The 18,764-nt window shown below is 49.4% G+C and overlaps 1 protein-coding gene across 1 annotated transcript in view; it reads left to right on the forward strand.

The window, feature by feature from the left end:
* Positions 1 to 18,764, forward strand: part of C3 (complement C3) — a 35,068-nt gene continuing 16,304 nt past the window's right edge. The window contains exons 1-21 of the mRNA XM_065873377.1: positions 1 to 117; positions 622 to 814; positions 1,641 to 1,803; positions 1,901 to 1,971; positions 3,931 to 4,025; positions 4,129 to 4,211; positions 4,317 to 4,407; positions 4,525 to 4,627; positions 4,763 to 4,889; positions 5,041 to 5,156; positions 5,257 to 5,403; positions 6,052 to 6,261; positions 6,374 to 6,580; positions 7,869 to 8,027; positions 8,389 to 8,518; positions 8,796 to 8,867; positions 9,049 to 9,246; positions 11,097 to 11,208; positions 11,474 to 11,559; positions 17,576 to 17,718; positions 17,811 to 18,023. Of these exons, the coding sequence (XP_065729449.1) occupies positions 47 to 117; positions 622 to 814; positions 1,641 to 1,803; positions 1,901 to 1,971; positions 3,931 to 4,025; positions 4,129 to 4,211; positions 4,317 to 4,407; positions 4,525 to 4,627; positions 4,763 to 4,889; positions 5,041 to 5,156; positions 5,257 to 5,403; positions 6,052 to 6,261; positions 6,374 to 6,580; positions 7,869 to 8,027; positions 8,389 to 8,518; positions 8,796 to 8,867; positions 9,049 to 9,246; positions 11,097 to 11,208; positions 11,474 to 11,559; positions 17,576 to 17,718; positions 17,811 to 18,023 (2,790 nt within the window). The 5' untranslated portion in view covers positions 1 to 46. The remainder of the gene's footprint in view (positions 118 to 621; positions 815 to 1,640; positions 1,804 to 1,900; positions 1,972 to 3,930; positions 4,026 to 4,128; positions 4,212 to 4,316; positions 4,408 to 4,524; positions 4,628 to 4,762; positions 4,890 to 5,040; positions 5,157 to 5,256; positions 5,404 to 6,051; positions 6,262 to 6,373; positions 6,581 to 7,868; positions 8,028 to 8,388; positions 8,519 to 8,795; positions 8,868 to 9,048; positions 9,247 to 11,096; positions 11,209 to 11,473; positions 11,560 to 17,575; positions 17,719 to 17,810; positions 18,024 to 18,764) is intronic.

The raw sequence follows: 18,764 nt of genomic DNA on the forward strand, positions 1-18,764 counted from the left end.
GTCTCTCTGTCCCTCCGTCCCTCTGTCCCTTCACTGTCCTGGCACCATGCATCCTACCTCGGGTCCCAGTCTGCTGCTGCTGCTGGCCAGTCTCCCCCTGGCCCTGGGGGACCCCATGTGAGTAGTCACAGCCCGACCCCAAACAAGGCTGCTTCTGAGATGGGAGTGGGCATTTGTGGGTACAGGTCCCTGCAAGTTTAGGGCGCATGCGCGGTGTTGGGTGATTCTGTGGACGGGAAGTTTGGACTTCATAGGATCTGGGAGTTTGTAGTTTCAGGATTTAAGGGTTTAGGGATTTCGTATGGGTCTATGTGAATGAGGAGGTGGAGTTGGTTGTATTTATAGGTCTGGGGTGCTAGAAGTTTAGGGAGAAGTTTAGGGTGTTCCAGGGTTGGGTGTTTAGAGACTTGGGGTGTTTAAAGATTTAGGGGTCAGGGCTCCCAGAGTTGGTGGTTTTGATTTGGAGGTTCAGGAGTTGATGGGATTTGAAGCCCCTGAGCTGTCTGCCGGTCACCAGATCCCCTGTGGGAACAGGGGCTGGGGCAGAGCGCTAACCCGGATAGGGCTGGCATCTCGGGCTCCAGGCATGACAGCTCCATGCCCTGTGCTCCCCTCTGGCAGGTATTCCATGATCACCCCCAACATCCTGCGTCTGGAGAGCGAGGAGACGGTGGTGCTGGAGGCCCACGAAGGGGAAGGGAATATACCAGTCGCCGTCACTGTCCACGACTTCCCGTCCAAGAGACAAGTGCTGTCCAGCGAAAACACCGAGCTGAACAGTGCCAATGGCTACCTGGGCACCGTCACCATAAAGGTGGGCACGCACGGGAGCCCAGCCCCGCTGACACCCCACCCCCTCTTTGAGTGCTCAGGCTGCTGAGCCCCTCCTCCCTCTCTGAGCCCCACCCACTCTATCTGAGCCCGGCCCCTTCTGTCTGAGTCTCCTCCCCATTCTGAGCCCCTCCCCTCTCTGAATCTCCGCCCCTTTTGAGTCCCTCCCTCTGCTGAGCCCCTCCCTCTGCTTCTTCCAGTGCTTTCTCTGAGGTGCCTCCACCTTTTTTTTTTAACTTTTTATTTTATATTGGAGTATAGTTGATTAACAATGCTGTGATAATTTCAGGTGTACAGCAAAGTGATTCCATTATACATACACATGTATATATTCTTTTTCAAGTTCTTTTCCCATTTAGGTTGTTACATAATATTGACCAGAGTTCCCTGTGCTATACATAGCCCCCTTATCTCTCTCAGCTCCACCCCCTTCCAAGCAGGACCATCTCTGAGCCCCCCCACCCATTTCTGAGCCCCTCCCCTCCAAGCCCCTCCCCCTCTAAGCCCTCTCTCCCTTCACAGCCCCTCCCCTCTCTGAGTCTCCTCCTCTTTCGGAGTCCCCTTCCCGTTCTGAGCTCTCCCTCTTCTGAGCCCACTGTCTGATTCCCCCTTCCCATCCTTCCCTCTGACTCCCACCCCCTCTCTTGCCCTTGCCCTCTCTCCAAGTACCCTTTTTTCCCCAAACCTTGGCAAACAAGGGAGACCAGGAGTGATGGGCAGCCTCTGTTGTGAAGAGGGGCAGGTGTGGATCCAGCCAAAGACAAGGGGCCCTAGAGCAGACGCCTAAATAATCCCCTGTTCATGCCCAGATCCCGGCCAGCAAGGAGTTAAAATCAGACAAGGGGCACAAATTCGTGACTGTCCAGGCGGCCTTCGGGAACGTCCTGGTGGAGAAGGTGGTGCTGATAAGCCTTCAGAGTGGGTACCTCTTCATCCAGACGGACAAGACCATCTACACCCCAGGCTCCACGGGTAAGGGTCTGGGGGTGGCTGGAGAGGGCCGGGGGCAGGGCTGGGGGGAGGGGCAGGGCCTCACCCAGCTCTCCCTTTCTCTCCCGCCTCGTCTCAGTCCTCTATCGGATCTTTACCGTTGACCACAAGCTGCTGCCCGTGGGCCAGACAGTTATCGTCAGCATTGAGGTACCAGCCAACCGGGGCCCTAGACCTACCCGGGGCAGAGACTCGGGGAGAGACAAAGAGATAGAGACAGAGAAAGAAGACACCGGCAAAGGCCCAGCAGCAGAGACCTAAAGGCAAAGAAATATGTAGAGGCACACAGATGGGGAGAGGGGGCGGGGGCCCAGGGAGACTACGTATAGAGATGCTTGCGCCCGTGGATTCTGGGTCCCGATAAACCCCTGGTCACTGTTTGACTCTGGGCAGGTCACTTCACCTTTCCAAGTAATGACAGACGCTAATTCTATGTAGTCTGTTCCGGCTAGTGCCGCCAGAGGGCGCCTGTGAGCACCCCTCCTCTGCCCGCAGCGCTCCAGGGTTCCCACCTCCCTCGAGGTAAAAGCCCAAGCCCTCCCCGCTGCCCACTAGGCCTGGCCCTACCTACCCCGTCCCCTCCCTGCCCTCACCTCCTCCCTGTCTCCCCCTCGCTCACTCTGCTCCAGCCACACCGGCCTCCTCACTGTTCCAGCCCAGGTACAGTCTGCCCCAGGACCTTTGCACAGGCTATTCCCCCTACCCAAAAAACCCTCTTCCTCCAAATTTCCACACAGCTTGCTCCATCACCTCCTTCAAGTCTTTGCTCAAATATCACCAGTGTCCCAGTTTTACAGTGAGACCTCTCTGAGCGCCCCATAAAATTGCAACACCCAGGGCTTCCCTGGTGGCGCAGTGGTTGAGAGTCCGCCTGCCGATGCAGGGGACACAGGTTCGTGTCCCGGTCTGGGAAGATCCCACATGCCGCGGAGCGGCTAGGCCCGTGAGCCACGGCCGGAACCTGTGCTCCGCAACGGGAGAGGCCACAACAGTGAGAGGCCCGCGTACCGCAAAAAAAAAAAAAAAAAAAATTGCAACACCCCCTCTCTCACCGCCCCCCCCCCCCCCCCCACACACACACAAGCACTCCACTCTCATTTTCCCTTCCTCCACTCTTATTTTCCTCCCGGGCCATCTCCCTTTAGCATCTTCTAAATTGGATTTATTCATTTGTTAATTGCACCTTCTCCCAACATCCTTTGAACTTAAATTCCAAACGGAAAGGAATTATCTGTTGACGCCACGCTTGCCAGGTAGTAGGGTAAATAAAAACTTACTGGAAGAAGGGAGAGAGGGAAGGAGAGGGTAGAAAGAAGCAGGGAGCGATGGGCAGGGAAAAACAAGTGTAGGAGGAACGGAGAGAGAAGGAAGGGAAGGAATGGAGTATGTGCTCCTCACGGGGTCTTCGTGAGTATGTACTGAGATCACACAAACCTAACAGGGACCAGGTTCTGAAAGCTGTGAGCTGGCTTTAGGGATTGTGGGATATGCGGGGAACAGAGAACACAACACACACCTCCTCTAAAGGCACAGAGCTGCCCGGCTCCCATGAAATGTCACCTTGTGCCAACAGGAGCACGTTATCCACAATTACCCCAATTTCCAAGAGAAGCCAGAATACCAGATTCCTATGTGATGTCTCCTGTTGTTTAACTGTTGGCAACAAATGAAATCATATGTGTATTAGGTCAAGCCATGCGACATTGCTATGCTTTAGGTCAAAAAAGGCAAATGTGGGCAATTATGTGTGATTTATACAAATCAAATGCTTAGTGCAGGGTCCTGCACAAAAGTAGGCGATAAATGCTAGTTTTTATTAGTCTTCAGAGAGACACTGATCACCATACCAAACCAGTGACATAGGAGCTATAATTATCTCCGTTTTCTAGATGTGTACACTGAGCACAGAGAGGTTAAGTAACTTGCCCACGTCACACAGCTTGTAAGTGGCACAGTGGGGATTTGAACCCAGGCTGACTGGCTCAGGTGCATGTTCTTAACCACTGCCCCTGTAGACACGACACAGTGTCCAGACACAGAGAGGGAGGGGAGAGCCAAAGGGCTAAGCCTGGTCTCTGAAGAGCCATTTCTCTCCCTGTCTCCCCACAGACCCCCGATGGCATTCCCATCAAGCGGGACTCCCTGTCTTCTCACAACCAGTTTGGCATCTTGCCCTTGTCTTGGAACATCCCAGAGCTGGTCAAGTATGTCACGCTCTCCAGGAGGGGGTTCAGGGCTCCCCTACCCCAGAAGAGGGAGTGGGGGGCTGCTAGGTCTGGTCAGATCACTAGCCTGCTTTCGCCACAGCATGGGGCAGTGGAAGATCAAAGCCCACTACGAAGATTCTCCGCAGCAGGTCTTCTCTGCCGAGTTTGAGGTGAAGGAATACGGTAAGGGGAGCAGGGAGCCGCAGGTGGGCGCGTGGGGAAGGAGGGGGGAGCACATAATTCTGGGCCCAGTGCTGGCTCACTGCCCACCACGACCTGTTCCCCCAGTGCTGCCCAGTTTTGAGGTCCAAGTGGAGCCTGAAGAGAAATTCTACTACATCGATGACCCAGGTGGCCTGAAAGTCAACATCATTGCCAGGTGAGGGACAGGGGAGGGACCAGCTAGGGGGAGGGGCTCAGCCACAGCCAACAGAAGTTTGGAGGAAGACTCATCTTTTTAAGGAGGGGAGAATCTGAGACTCTCCCCACCTCACAGGTTCTTGTACGGGGAGAATGTGGATGGAACAGCTTTCGTCATCTTTGGAGTCCAGGATGATGACCGGAGGATTTCATTGGCCCACTCCCTCACCCGTGTTCCGGTACCTAACAGAGGCCCCCTCTAAGTCTCTTCCACTCTGAGTATCCTTCTTGTCCCCATCAGCGCCCCTCCCGCACCTGAGCCCCCCTCCCCACCCCAACCCCCGCCTCCGCTGAGCCTTCACTGTCTCCCCCAGATCACTGACGGTACTGGGGAGGCCAAACTGCAACGACAGGTCTTGCTGAACGGGGTACAGCCCTCCCAACCCGATGCCCTAGTGGGCAAGTCCTTATATGTGTCTGTCACCGTCATCCTGCACTCAGGTGAGGCCAGGCTGAGGGCAGGGGCCCAGCACCACTGTACGGTCCAGTCTGAGATGGGAGGCCCAGTATGAAGGCAGAGTCCAATCTGAGGGGGGAGGCCTGGTCCTGAGGAGTGGCCCAGGAGCCCACCCTCACGATTGGCCCCCCTCAGGCAGCGACATGGTGGAGGCAGAGCGTACCGGGATCCCCATCGTGACCTCCCCCTACCAGATCCACTTCACCAAGACCCCCAAGTTCTTCAAACCCGCCATGCCCTTCGACCTCATGGTGAGATTCAGGGCGGGGCTGAAAACCCCCTCCACTGCTCCTGAGCTTGACCATGCCTCTAGGTCTGCCTGAACCCCCTCCACCTGGCCTGCACCCACAGGTGTTCGTGACGAACCCCGACGGCTCCCCTGCCCGCCACATCCCGGTGGTGACCCAGGGCACCAACGTGCAGTCCTTGACCCAGGAGGACGGTGTGGCCAAGCTGAGCATCAACACACTCAACACCCGGCAGCCCCTGACCATCACCGTGAGTCCAGGCCAGCCTCGCGACCCCGCGCCGGGAGACAGGGGGCTTGATCTTGTAGAGCAGGGTCCTGACATTTGCACAAAGGGATCCTGTCCTGGGCATACAGGGGGGGTCCTTTCATTTGCATAAAGGGATGTGCCATCCACAGAGAGATGTTTTCATTTACATAGAAGGGCTCTTTTTTTTACTTTATTTTCTTGAAGCATAGTTGATTTACGATGTCGTGTTAACTTCTGCTGCATGGCAAAGTGACTCAGTTATATATATATATATATGTGTGTATATACCTTCTTTTTCATATTCTTTTCCACTATGGTTTATCACAGGATACTGTATATAGTTCCCCGTGCTATACAGTAGGACCTTGGTGTTTATCCATCCTATATATATATGGCAGTTTGCATGCATAGAAGGGTTCTCATGTGCACAGCAGGGTCCTACCTTCTGCCTAGACGTCTTATAAGGACCCTTGCAGTGGCATTGCGCCCACCTGGATAATCCCATCTCTTCCCCATTTCCTCAAGATCCTTAACCTAATCTCATCTGCAAAGTCTCTCTTGCCACATAAAATACCATATTCCCTGGTCCCAGGGATATGGGTGTGGACATCTCTGGGGGGCCAGCATGCATCCATCTTTCCTTGCCCAGGTACGCACACGGCAGAAGAATATCCCAGAGGCACGACAGGCCACTAGGACCATGCAGGCCCTACCCTACAACACCCAGGGCAACTCCAACAATTACCTGCACCTCTCTGTGCCCCGAGTGGAGCTCAAGCCTGGGGAGACTCTCAACGTCAACTTCCACCTGCGCACGGACCCCAGCCACCAAGCCAAGATCCGCTACTACACTTACTTGGTCTGTGGCTTCCTAGAACACCCAGCACCCCCGGGAGCCCTCCACCATCCCGGCTGCCCCCGCCATCCTCCCTCTTACCTTTCCGATACTTATACCGACCTGTTCTCCCCAGATCATGAACAAGGGGAAGCTGTTGAAGGTGGGGCGGCAGGTGCGAGAGCCCGGCCAGGACCTGGTGGTGTTGCCCATTACCATCACACCGGACTTCATCCCTTCCTTCCGCCTGGTGGCCTATTACACGCTGATCACCAGCAACAACCAGAGGGAGGTGGTGGCCGACTCCGTGTGGGTGGATGTCAAGGACTCATGTGTGGGCACGGTAAGCTTTGTGGCATCTCTCTGTGCCCATCTGGGGACTCTCCACCTGGCTGTCACTCTCCCCATCTTGGGCCCTCTGGCTCTGTCTCTCTCCAACTCCTTTTTAAAATTTCTAAATTTATTTTATTTATTTATTTATTTTTGGCTGTGTTGGGTCTTCGTTGCTGCACTCGGGCTTTTCTCTAGTTGCGAGTGGGGGCTACTCTTCGTTGCGGTGCACGGGCTTCTCATTGTGGTGGCTTCTCTTGTTGCAGAGCATGGGCTTTAGGCGCGTGGGCTTCAGTAGTTGTGGCACACGGGCTCAGTAGTTGTGGCACATGGGCTTAGTTGCTCCGCGGCATGTGGGATCTTCCCGGACCAGGGCTCGAACCAGTGTCCTCTGCATTGGCAGGCGGATTCTTAACCACTGCGCCACCAGGGAAGACCTCTCTCCGACCTTCTGAATCTGTCCCTCTCCCCTATTTGCAGGGTTCCTGCCTCTCTCCTTCTTTTCTTCCCTTTATGTTTCAGTCTCAGTATCTTTTTTTCTTCCAGTTTTATTGAGATGTAATTGACATACAGCACTAACTTTAAGATGTAGGGCATAATGACTTGACTTACGTACATCATGAAATGATCACAGTAAGTTGAGTGAACATCCATCATCTCATAGAGGTACAGAATTAAAGAAATAGAAAAAATAATCTTTTCCCTTGTGGTGAGAACTCAGGGTTTCCTCTAATGACTTTCGTATATAACGTACAGCAGCGTTAATTATATATATCTGCATCTTGTACCTTACACCTCGGGTACTTATTCATCTTACAACTGGAAGTTGTAATTCGATTCCCCCTCCCCTTACCTCTGGTAACCACAAATCTGATCTCTTTTTCTGAGTCTGTTTGTTTGTCGTGAAGTACAATCAACCTACATCACTATGTTAGTTCCTGGTCTACAACATAGTGATTCGATATTTCTCTACGTATCAAAGTGTTCACCACAATGAGTCCAGTGAGTGACCGTGTGTCACCATACAGAGATATTACGTGGTTATTGACTTTCATCCCCAAGACTCATTTATTTTGTAACTGGAAGCTTGTACTCAGTATCTCTCTTGCTCCTGGCTTTCTCTCTTTTCTTGACTTTCTGCCTGATGCCGGTTCTGCCTGCCTCCCTTCCTCTCTCTCTCCTTTCAGTCCAGCCCAGGACCTCCTTTGTCTTTGGCTTCCAGAGACCAGGGCCTTGCAGGGCTGACTTCTCCCTCCCTCCCCTCCAAACGTCCCCCCACCCAACCCCACCCCTGACCGTAGCTGGTGGTGAAAAATGGCGGGAAGGAAGAGAAGCACCATAGGCCTGGGCAACAGATAACCCTGAAGATCGAGGCTGACCAGGGGTCCCGAGTGGGGCTGGTGGCCGTGGACAAGGGCGTGTTTGTGCTGAATAAGAAGAACAAATTGACCCAGAGTAAGGTATGCCCCCGCGTCACTGAGGTTGGCTTAGAGACGGCGCTGGGTTGAGGTGGGAATGGTGCTGGGGGGAACAAATGGGTTTGAGTGTGGGTTAAGTGTAGAGGTCCGAATGGACGCAGATACGGGGATGGGTTGAAGTCAAGTTGACGATGAGAATGTGGATGGACAAGGGTCCAAGCTGGGGATGGTCCCGGGGATGGACACAGCTCCAGGTCTAACTCCAGATGGTCCGCCATGGCCGGCCAGCCTGGGGACCAGGATGAGGATGGATGGGGTGGGGTTGGATGGACGTGCTGGCCAATCGGTGGAGGCATGGCTGACCCGATCTCGCCACACTCTTGACCTCCACTCCCCACTGCAGATCTGGGACGTAGTGGAGAAGGCAGACATTGGCTGTACCCCAGGCAGTGGACGTGACTATGCCGGCGTCTTCACGGATGCAGGGCTGGCCCTCAAGACCAGCAAAGGCTTACAGACCGCCCAGAGGACAGGTGAGGATGCAGCCAGCAGCAGGGTTAGGGAGGGGCGGGGCTTCCACCTCCCAGATACTGAGAACAGGTTAAGGGCAGCGCTCTGGGATGGGGGTGGGGGTATTGAAGTCCCGCCTCCACCACCATCTAGCGTATTACTTCTTTCGGAGCCTCAGTTTCTACATCTGTCAAATGGGATCGATAACACCCCGACCTCACGGGGGGTTACTGTGGGGAGGAAACCAAGGACACACAGTAGATGCCTAATCCATCTGGTTCCCGGTCCACCTGCCCTTAGATCCTCAGTGTCCGAAACCAGCCCCCCGCCGACGCCGCTCGGTGCAGCTCATGGAAAAGAGGATGGATAAAGGTGGGAGCCCTCCGTCGGCGCTCGCCCACCGCTTCCCACCCGAGATCCAGCCCCTACGGGATCCCAGACGGAGAGGGAGGGGGAGGGCCTGGCCGTGGGGAAGTTCTCCCTGGGGTCTGTCCTGAGTGCCTCCTGCTTCGAGGCTGAGGGGGTGCGGGGCGGGGGATCTGTGCTCCCACAGCCGGTCAGTACAACAAGGAGCTGCGCAAGTGCTGTGAGGACGGCATGCGGGACAACCCCATGAAGTTCCCGTGCCAGCGCCGGGCCCAGTTCATCCTGCAAGGCGACGCATGCGTGAAGGCCTTCCTGGACTGCTGTGAATACATCGCCCAGCTGCGGCTGCAGCACAGCCGCGACGGGACACTGGAGCTGGCCAGGAGTGAGTCCGGTGGCAGGGAGGAGTCCCCTGTCCAAGGGAGGAGGAGGTGCCTGTCCGAGGGGGAGGTGCCTGTCCAAGGCGGGGAGGTGCCTATCCAAGGGGGGCAGGTGCCTATCCCAGGGGGGCAGGTGCCTATCCAAGGGGGGCAGGTGCCTATCCAAGGCAGGGAGGTGCCTATCCAAGGGGGGCAGGTGCCTATCCAAGGGGGGAAGGTGCCTATCCAAGGGGGGGAGGTGCCTGTCCAAGGGAGGAGGTGCCTGTCCAAGGAGGGAGGTGCTTATCCGAGGAGAGAGGAGGCGCCTGTCAGAGGAAGAAAGAAGCCTTCAGATGAGGAGCTAGGTGATTCAGGTCTGAGGGAAGAAGGACCCAGTCCAGTGGGGGACTAGGTCCTTCTGAAGTTTGACCTTAGCAGTGCCCAGGACATCCGTGGTCTGAGAGCAATTCTAGATGATAGGGCTGGTCACACTAGTTGCCAATGGGAAGACTAAGATGGGTTCTAGCCTTGCCTTCACCAAAGAAAACTAATTCATGTTGCCTTCCAAAGAGAGGTGCCTAACTTACGCCTAATCAATGTTCGTTCATTCATTCATTCATTCAGTTCTGGATGTACACACTTGAAACTTTATATCTCAGGCCAAGTCAGTCTTAAGCAAAGCCAAGAGAAAATTCTCTTAGAAGCCCATTTCAAGCAAAACCAGAATGGTCTCCACCACAAAGTGGCATTTACAGAACTAACAAGAGTCCCCACTGCCGTCTGCTGAGAGGCAGAGGACCCCGGTGTGAACTGATCCCTCCTTTTTTTAAACATCTTTTAATATGTCTTAACTAAGAGAAGGACTTTTCTGCCAGGATGCGCTTTGTCAAAACTGAATGTTTGCAGGCACCTCTCAATGGCCGCCATTGCCAAAGTGGTCAAGTAGGTCTAAATTCCTTTACCTGGAAAGCTAGCAACTCCTCCACCCCTCCCCCTGCTCCAAAGACACAAAGATTCCCAACACACATGAACAAAGACTTCTACCTTCAGTCTCTTTGCAAATTGCAATAACTAGACATGGTGCTGTCTGCTCCAGTGACCCAAGACTTTTCTTTCACAAAGAGGAAATTTGGACAAAACTTCTGATTTACTGGGGTATAATTTACGCACACGGGTGTTTTGGTTTTTTTTTTCCAGCATTGTGTCATTTCTGTAGCCAACTGGGGTGAGACAGAGGGTTGATTAAAAGTTAGTACCCCAAGGGCACTTTGATGGATTATTCCAGAGTATGGGTGGATTTGGGCATCTATGGAATTCCACCTACTTTGTCGTTAGACAGACCCAGAACCAAATTAAAATCTGTTCATCGTTTTTTGAGGAAAGCCCAGCCAGGTTTGAACTCTATTCCAGCCCAGCTCCGTTTACGTGCAGACGGGGTCAAGCTGGCATTTAAAGGCCACCATCTCTTCAGCAATCTCCATCAAGTCTGGGGAATCTCTCAGCTTACCTCGTTGCTTTCAGGATGGACTTAACCATCAGACACAGCAGGCATGGTGTTTGGGGGCCAATGATGCTTTCAGAGGCTCATTCATGCAAATGTTTTCATTCCCTTGGAAATCAAAGACAGGAAAAAAAAATCAATCCAGTTCAGCCTGGCTTATATTCACCTTTCTACCAACAGAATTGTAAACTATGATTTTTAACTTTTTTTATGGAGAAAGGAGCCCCCAGAGGCAAATGTGCCTAGGGTCCCCGGAAGTGATCACGTGACCCTGGGTGTGTCGCTGCTAGGAATCCCTCCAGGGTATTATAGAGATAAATATCTAAAAGGGGACAGTGGGGAAAGTGGGTCTGTTTTAACTCCCACCCCCCGCAGGTGACCTGGATGAGGAAATAATCCCGGAGGAGGACATCATTTCCCGAAGCCAGTTCCCAGAGAGCTGGCTGTGGACCATTGTTGAGGACCTTAAAGTCCCAGACAAAAATGGGTAAGGCTGGGATGCTCCCACTTCAACCCACCCCCAGGCCAGCCCCTATCATCACCCCAGACTGGACATTGAGTTTGCACGCACCTCAATGCCCCCTCTTTTCTGGAATCATTGTGGAATCACACAACCTAGACTAGAAGAGTTGGGGCTACCTACACGTGCCCACCCACCAGACACTCCAACCCTGTCCCTTGGGGCCCCTCCCTACCAGCTCTCCCCCTCCACCATGCTAGGTATCTTCTAATGCCTCCTCTCCCCGATCCAGAATCTCCACGAAGCTCATGAACGTGTTTTTGAAAGACTCCATCACCACTTGGGAGATTCTGGCTGTGAGCTTGTCAGACAAGAAAGGTGAGAGAGGATGGTGGTCTGGTCCTCAGGAGGCCAGGACCCCAGACCGCCCCGGGCATTTTCTCATTCAATCCTGACAGATCCTTTGTTTCCTGGTGGCTGACACTTTCCTCTGGTTCCTGGAGAGGCATTAGAGTGTCGAATGTGAGTGACATTGTGCTTTTTGTAAATAGATTTTAGTTTTAGTGCAGTTTTAGTTCAGAGCAAAATTGAGAGGATGGTGCAGAGATTTCCCATATACCCCTTTCCCCACCACAGACACAGTCTCCCTCACCATCAACATCCCCCACCAGCATGGTGCATTTGTAACAATCGAAGGATGCATGGATACATCATGATCACTGCAAGTTCTTAGCTGAGGTCAGGGTTCACTCTTGGTTTTTTACGTTCTATGGGTTTGGACAAATGTATAATGACATGTATCCACCATCACAGTATCATACAGAATGATTTATAGCAACAAAAACTTTGCAGGGGTGATGTTGCCATGATACTGGGTAAAGCAATTAAGAAGAAAACAGGGCTTCCCTGGTGGCGCAGTGGTTGAGAGTCTGCCTGCCAATGCAGGGAACGCGGGTTCGTGCCCCGGTCCGGGAAGATCCCACATGCCGTCCGGAGCCTGTGCTCCGCAGCGGGAGAGGCTGCAACAGTGTGAGGCCCGCGTACCGCAAAAAAAAAAAAAAACAGGTCGACAAAGAAAAACTAAAAGAGGAAGCGGGATGAAATGAGTGATTGAAACATTGGTGGTTAGATTGTGAAACACGACAAAAAAAGGTGTATGTGTACACCCCCTGCCCTCCCGCCCCACCGCCACCAAGGGCTGGGTGTGAGACCCTGACACACCCTAGCCAAATATGGATGACTTATAGCAGGTCTGAGAATGGGGTAAGGAGAGTGAGGCACTGACTTTGAATGCAAAATTAAGTGGGTGCCAAAAAAACTCAGTCATCAAGATAAATCATATTTTCATGCGATAGTTTTTTTGGAAAAAAATCAAAATGAATGCAAAAAAAACATGTTGTACAAAATATCCAAATTTTAAATATAAACCAGCACTGTGCCAAGTCATAATGGAGTTTGAGGTAAAAGGAAAGATGTGTCCCATATGCATGTTTTATGTATATTTAATTTTTTCCAGAGCATTAAAGAGGTTGAAAAACTATTGAAAACACTGAAACATTTTAAAACTAGGTGTATTAAAACTCACAACATTAAGTGTATTTTATTTATAGCAAACTCAGAACTTAATATACTCTAGTATAAGTTTGTTTCGTTGTAATTTATCATAAATTACACTTTATTATCATTTTACTTTCCTGGCTTCAAGGTTTTCAAAATCTGCTTCTTTGTCTATCTTGCTTCTAATGGAAGGTATTGCAATTTTCTGCTCATTTCTCTTGAACAAGTGATGATGGCAGATGAAATCATATACACAGAGCGCAGAGTTTTCCTTCTGCCTGAGACTCCAAAACCACTCAGCACAGATCTAGTTTGGGGCCCCCATCCCTGTTTCAAATCAGAGCATCTTCATATTTGCCTGTTGTACATTTCCATATATCGAGATTCTGTGTGAGGTTCCCTTTACCTAAAAAAAAGTTCCTGCAGCTTGAAAAAAAAAAAGAAGTTGAAAACCACAGTTAGATCCTTGCCCCTCAAAGCCTATTTCCTGGGCCAGCTGCAATCTGGTAAAGTAGGTTTACCAGGGAGTTTGTTAGACATTCAGAATCTTAGTCACTCCTAACCTGCTCAGTCAGAATGTGCATTTTATTACTGGAAACATCTCCTGATCCCCAGGAGATTTGTATGGACATGAATGTTGGAAGAGTTCTTCCCTGCACCAGCATTTCTCAATCTCATCACTGATGTCATTCTGGGCTGGGTCATTCTTTGTGGCAGGGGACCATTCTGTGTGATATAAGATGTTGGGTATCTTCATGGCTTCTACCTGCTAGATTCCAGTAGCAACCCATCTCCCTAGTTGTGACATCCAAGACGTCCCCAGATATTACCAAATGTCCCGGGGGTGGGGGCGGGGCAGAATCCCTGTGGTTTTTAGATCTTGCCTGTGATGTCTTTTCAACATCATTAACTCTCTACATATTACCTCATTTAATGCTCACAACTACCCTGTAAGGTTGGTACTATGATTCTCCTACAACTGAGAACACTGAAGCCAGGGAGAGAAGGTGACTTGCCCAGGATCACAAGTGAATGAAACTTTCAGGAATCCAAACTTCAGAATAAAGACTGAAACATGATAACCAATAGAACTTGAAATTTTTAGACTTGTGAGCTATTAGGAATTAAAGAGTCAGTAAGGTTAAAAGCAAGGAGCTTCCCAAGCCCAAGTGCCTGTGTCCAAATCGCAGGTCCTCCTCTGGGCAGCTGTGTGGCCTTCGTCAAGTTACCCAGCCTCTCTGTGCTCATCCGTAAAATGGGCACAATAGAAATAGTACCTATTCAAAGTGTTGGGATTTTATAATAGTGATAATAGTACCTGACACATTGTAAATGTTCAATGAGTGTGAGCTATTATTTTTATTATTGGAGTCGAACATACTTTAGGGATCAAAGGGTAAATTCCTTTCGGAGATGCATAGGCGCTCCCTTAAATGACACAAAGCAGGCATCAGAAGTCATTTCTTTCTTTCTTTCTTTTTTTTTAATTGAAGTATAGTTGATTTACAGTGTTGTGTTAGTTTCTGGCGTAGTCATGTCTTTTTTTAAAAAATATTTATTTAGGGCTTCCCTGGTGGCACAGTGGTTGGGAGTCCGCCTGCCGATGCAGGGGACACGGGTTCGTGCCCCGGTCTGGGAGGATCCCACATGCCGCAGAGCGGCTGGGCCTGTGGGCCATGGCCACTGAGCCTGGGCGTCCGGAGCCTGTGCTCTGCAAAGGGAGAGGCCACAACAGTGAGAGGCCCGCGTACCGCAAAAAAAAAAAAAAAATATATATATATATATATATATTTATTTATTTATTTATTTATTTACTTTTTGGCTGCGTGGGGTCTTAGTTGCAGCGTGGGCTCTTCGTTTTGGCATGAGGGCTTCTCTCTAGTTGTGGTGTACTGGCTCCAGAGCACGTGGGCTCTCTAGTTGTGGCTTGCGTGCTCAGTAGTTGTGGGTCACGGGCTTAGTTGCCCTGTGGCATGGGGGATCTTAGTTCCCAGACCAGGGATTGAACTCACGTCCCCTGCATTGGAAGGCGGATTCTTAACCACTGGACCACCAGCGAAGTCCCTCATTTCTTTTTAGGGAAGAGATTTTTTTTAAATGTATTAGGTTTTCAGAAACAATTGAGCAAAATATGTAGAGAGGTGCCATGTACCCCTCTCTCCCCCAGATTCCCCTATTGTTAACATCTTGCATTAGTGTGGTACGTTTGTTATAGTGGATGGGCCAATACTGATACATTATTACGAACTGAAGTCCATAGTTGACATTAGGATTCACTCTTGGTGTTGTACATTCTATGGGTTTGGATAAATACATCATGACTTGTAGCCACTGTCACAGTATCACACAGAATAATTGTTTCACTGCCTTGAAGTGACAGGAATTGTGTATCAGAAGTCATTCCCTTTTTGGTTCTCTTTCCATTCTTCCTTCCATCTCATTCAAGGAGAAAAGCTAAGTCTAGTGTAAGGATGTCTTTACCTTGTCTCTACTTCTTGTTTAACTCCTTTTTTAAACGAAGAGAGAGTGGTCTAGCTTTCTGCGGGCAACACAAGCTAACTAGTATTTAACAAAATAATTTTGTTTTCCTTGAGGTAACCTGTTTATAGCACAAGAACCTGGGTTCTCATGCACCGTAGTAAATTAAATTTGAGTTTAAAAATGTAAATAGTAGGTAAGAAATGGTAAATTAAACCAGTGACTATAGCAGACCCCCCAAGGGTGATGAGTAAATGACTGTAGATTGGGAAATAAGGATTTTGTTTAAGCCTCTGATTATTATTTTTTCTGCCATTGAAGAATACGGAAAATTATCAGATCTTTTTTTTTTTCTTTTTTGGCGGTGGTGTGTGGCTTATGGAATCTTAGTTCCCCAGCCAGGGATTGAACCCTGGTCCAGTCAGGGATTGGCCCTCAGCAGTGAGAGCAGGGAGTCCTAACCACTGGACCGCCAGGGAATTCCCTCCAATCTTAATAGATTTCTTGGTGTAAGATTATTATTAATGTGATAATTTTTCACAAATTTCACTTGCATCAACACTTTGCTTACATTTAATCTGGTAACTGTTGTATCACAAGTAACTGCTGTTTTTAAGCATCGTTTTGCTCAATGTTGTTAACAAAATTCAACTGAGTAAATTTGAAGATCTAATTAGGTTTGTTAAACAATTCATGAGCTGGGCAGCATCTTATCTGGCGAGGAGAGAGATACTCAGAGGAATTGTACAAAATGAAAGGTAGAATGAAGGGTAGGGCAAACAAGTCATCAGCAAGAGAAAAATGTCCTCATTGGAGGAAAGTAACAGTTCAGGTAAGGCAGTTTCTCATTGGCTGAGCTGCAGTGTTTTCATTGGCTGGGCTTGTTGCTGGGCAGGAAGAAAATCTTCCTTCCTCCTGCTGTAGTTAAGTTAATTGCACTTTCTGTTTGGGAGTGCAAACATCTCTTCCAGTTGGGGTCTGTAGTTGAAGCTTCTTCCTGTTGGGATCTGTTGACATCTTCCTATTTGGGATAACTGAAGTCAGTGGTAGGGCATCAGAGCTCCCTCTTCAGGCCTTCCCTTCTTCAATTTTAGTTGAGGTGTCCTTTCATTAATTTTTACAATGTAGATCAGCACTGTCCATTAGAAATATAAAGCAAGCTGTGTATGTCATTTAAAATTTTCTGGTAGCCCCACAAAAAAGCAGTAGATTAAATCAATTTTAATAATACAATTTATTTAATCCAAATATATCCAAAATATTATTATTCAACATTTTGTAAAAATTTGCAAAACCACTACCACAGTAATCATGTTACAATAGCAAATCTATTAATATTTAAGAATAACCGATTAATATCTCAAATTTATGAATCAAGTTGGGTTTTTTTTTTTTTTTTTTTTTTTTGTGGTACGTGGCCTCTCACTGTTGTGGCATCTCCTGCTGCGGAGCACAGGCTCCGGACGCTCAGGCTCAGGGGCCATGGCTCACGGGCCCAGCCGGTCCGCGGCCTGTGGGATCTTCCCGGACCGGGGCACGAACCCGTGTCCCCTGCATCGGCAGGCAGACTCTCAACCACTGTGCCACCAGGGAAGCCCCATGTATTTTATTTTTGTTTGTACTAAGCCTTTGAAATCTGCCATGTATTTTATACTGACAGTGCATCTAAATTAGGATGCTAGCTTTTCATTGAAAATACTCCGATCTGTATTTTGGGATCCATAAGATTTACAGTTGAAAAGGTAGATTGGCCTATCCAAGTTGTTCTAAACATACTTAAACTAAAAACTTTAAAAGTTTTCCAATCACTGAATCAAGCATCCTTTTTAAAATTGAGATATAATTCACATAACATGAAAGTCACCATTTGAAAGTGTACGATTCAGTGGTTTTTATTACATTCACAATGAGCATTGGTTTTTTAAGTTTAAATCTAAGTTAATTAAAAGGAAATAAAAGTAGGAATCCAGTTCTCACTCTCACTCGAGCTAGCCACATTTCAAGTGCCCAGTGACCACTTGGGGCTACCATTTTGGAGATCATACATATAGACTCTTCATTTATGCTTGCCTTCTTTCCTCCAACACATCTATCTATGAGTAAAATTACAGAGAAAATGGGAACCATTAAGTCATGGCAACTCCCTGCCACCACCACCATCTGTAAGTTATCACCATTAATGATGGTTCGTCTATGGGCTTCTGCAAAGACAGGCTGACCTTGGGACAGCTCCAGTGGTCAGAGGTAAGCACTGAGACATTGGTAGGGGCAAGAACTTGGACCTGAACTTGGATCCAGTCCACCTTGCCCACTCCCTGCCCCACCCCTGACACTTCGTGTTCTGTTTCCACCCGGGCAGGGATCTGTGTGGCTGACCCCTATGAGGTCACGGTGATGCAGGATTTCTTCATTGACCTGCGTCTACCCTACTCTGTTGTGCGCAATGAGCAGGTGGAGATTCGAGCTGTCCTCTACAACTACCGGGAGGTGGAGGCGCTCAAGGTGGGCCCCTGGTGCAATGGAAGCATGATGGGCGCTTGGAGAAGAGGGTCTGTGGTACATTCCCCTGACTTGATGCTCTCTCTCCCCGGCAGGTGAGGGTGGAATTGCTCTACAATTCAGCCTTCTGTAGCCTGGCAACTGCCAAGAAGCGCCACCAGCAGACTCTAATCATCCCACCCAAGTCCTCGGTGCCCGTGCCTTATGTCATTGTGCCCCTGAAGGTCGGCCTCCATGAGGTGGAGGTCAAGGCTGCTGTCTACAACCACTTCATCAGTGATGGTGTCAAGAAGACCCTGAAGGTCGTGGTGAGTCCTTGGGGTACCTGCTGCCGCTCGTCCTTCAGGAAAGGCTCCTGTTCTCCCTGTGCTGTCAACCCAGGTTAGAGACCCAGGCCAACCTTAGGAAATTCAGGAGTCCTGGAGGTTTGGAAGCAGGGCCGGGATTAGGGTGAGGCAAGTGAGGTATTTTCCTTGGGCACACAATTTTAGGGTGCACCCAAAAGCTCAAACAAAGATCAATAATATTTTTTTCATTAAAATGTATTTTAATATCAAATATGACATTTTGTAACACCTTTCAGCATAGGAGTTTTCTTTTGACTTTAAAAATCTTGGTGGGAATTCCCTGGCAGTCCAGTGATTGGGGCTCAGCGCTTTCACTGCTGTGGCCCAGGGTTCGATCCCTGGTTAGGGAACTAAGATCTCGTAAGCCGCACAGTGCAGCCAAATAAATAAATAAAATAAAAATGTTTATCTGTAGACACATGACAGCTCACATTGGGCCTTTGATTCTAATTAAGATAGCCCCTATTTTAATTGAGCACTTATGTGTCAGCCACTGTGTTAGTACTTATGTACATTCTTTCATTTATTTTTTCTTTTTCTTATTTATTTATTTAAAATTTTTGTTTTACTTTTATATTATTTGTTTTATTTTTAGATTTTTATTTTATTTAGCCCATTGAGAGGCATTTGGTTTAGAAACAGACTCTGGAGCAGACTACCAGGTTCAAGCCCAAATTCTGTTCTACTCACTGTGTGACCTTG

This window comes from Phocoena phocoena, chromosome 3, assembly GCF_963924675.1.
Source record: "Phocoena phocoena chromosome 3, mPhoPho1.1, whole genome shotgun sequence".
NCBI lineage: Eukaryota > Metazoa > Chordata > Mammalia > Artiodactyla > Phocoenidae > Phocoena > Phocoena phocoena.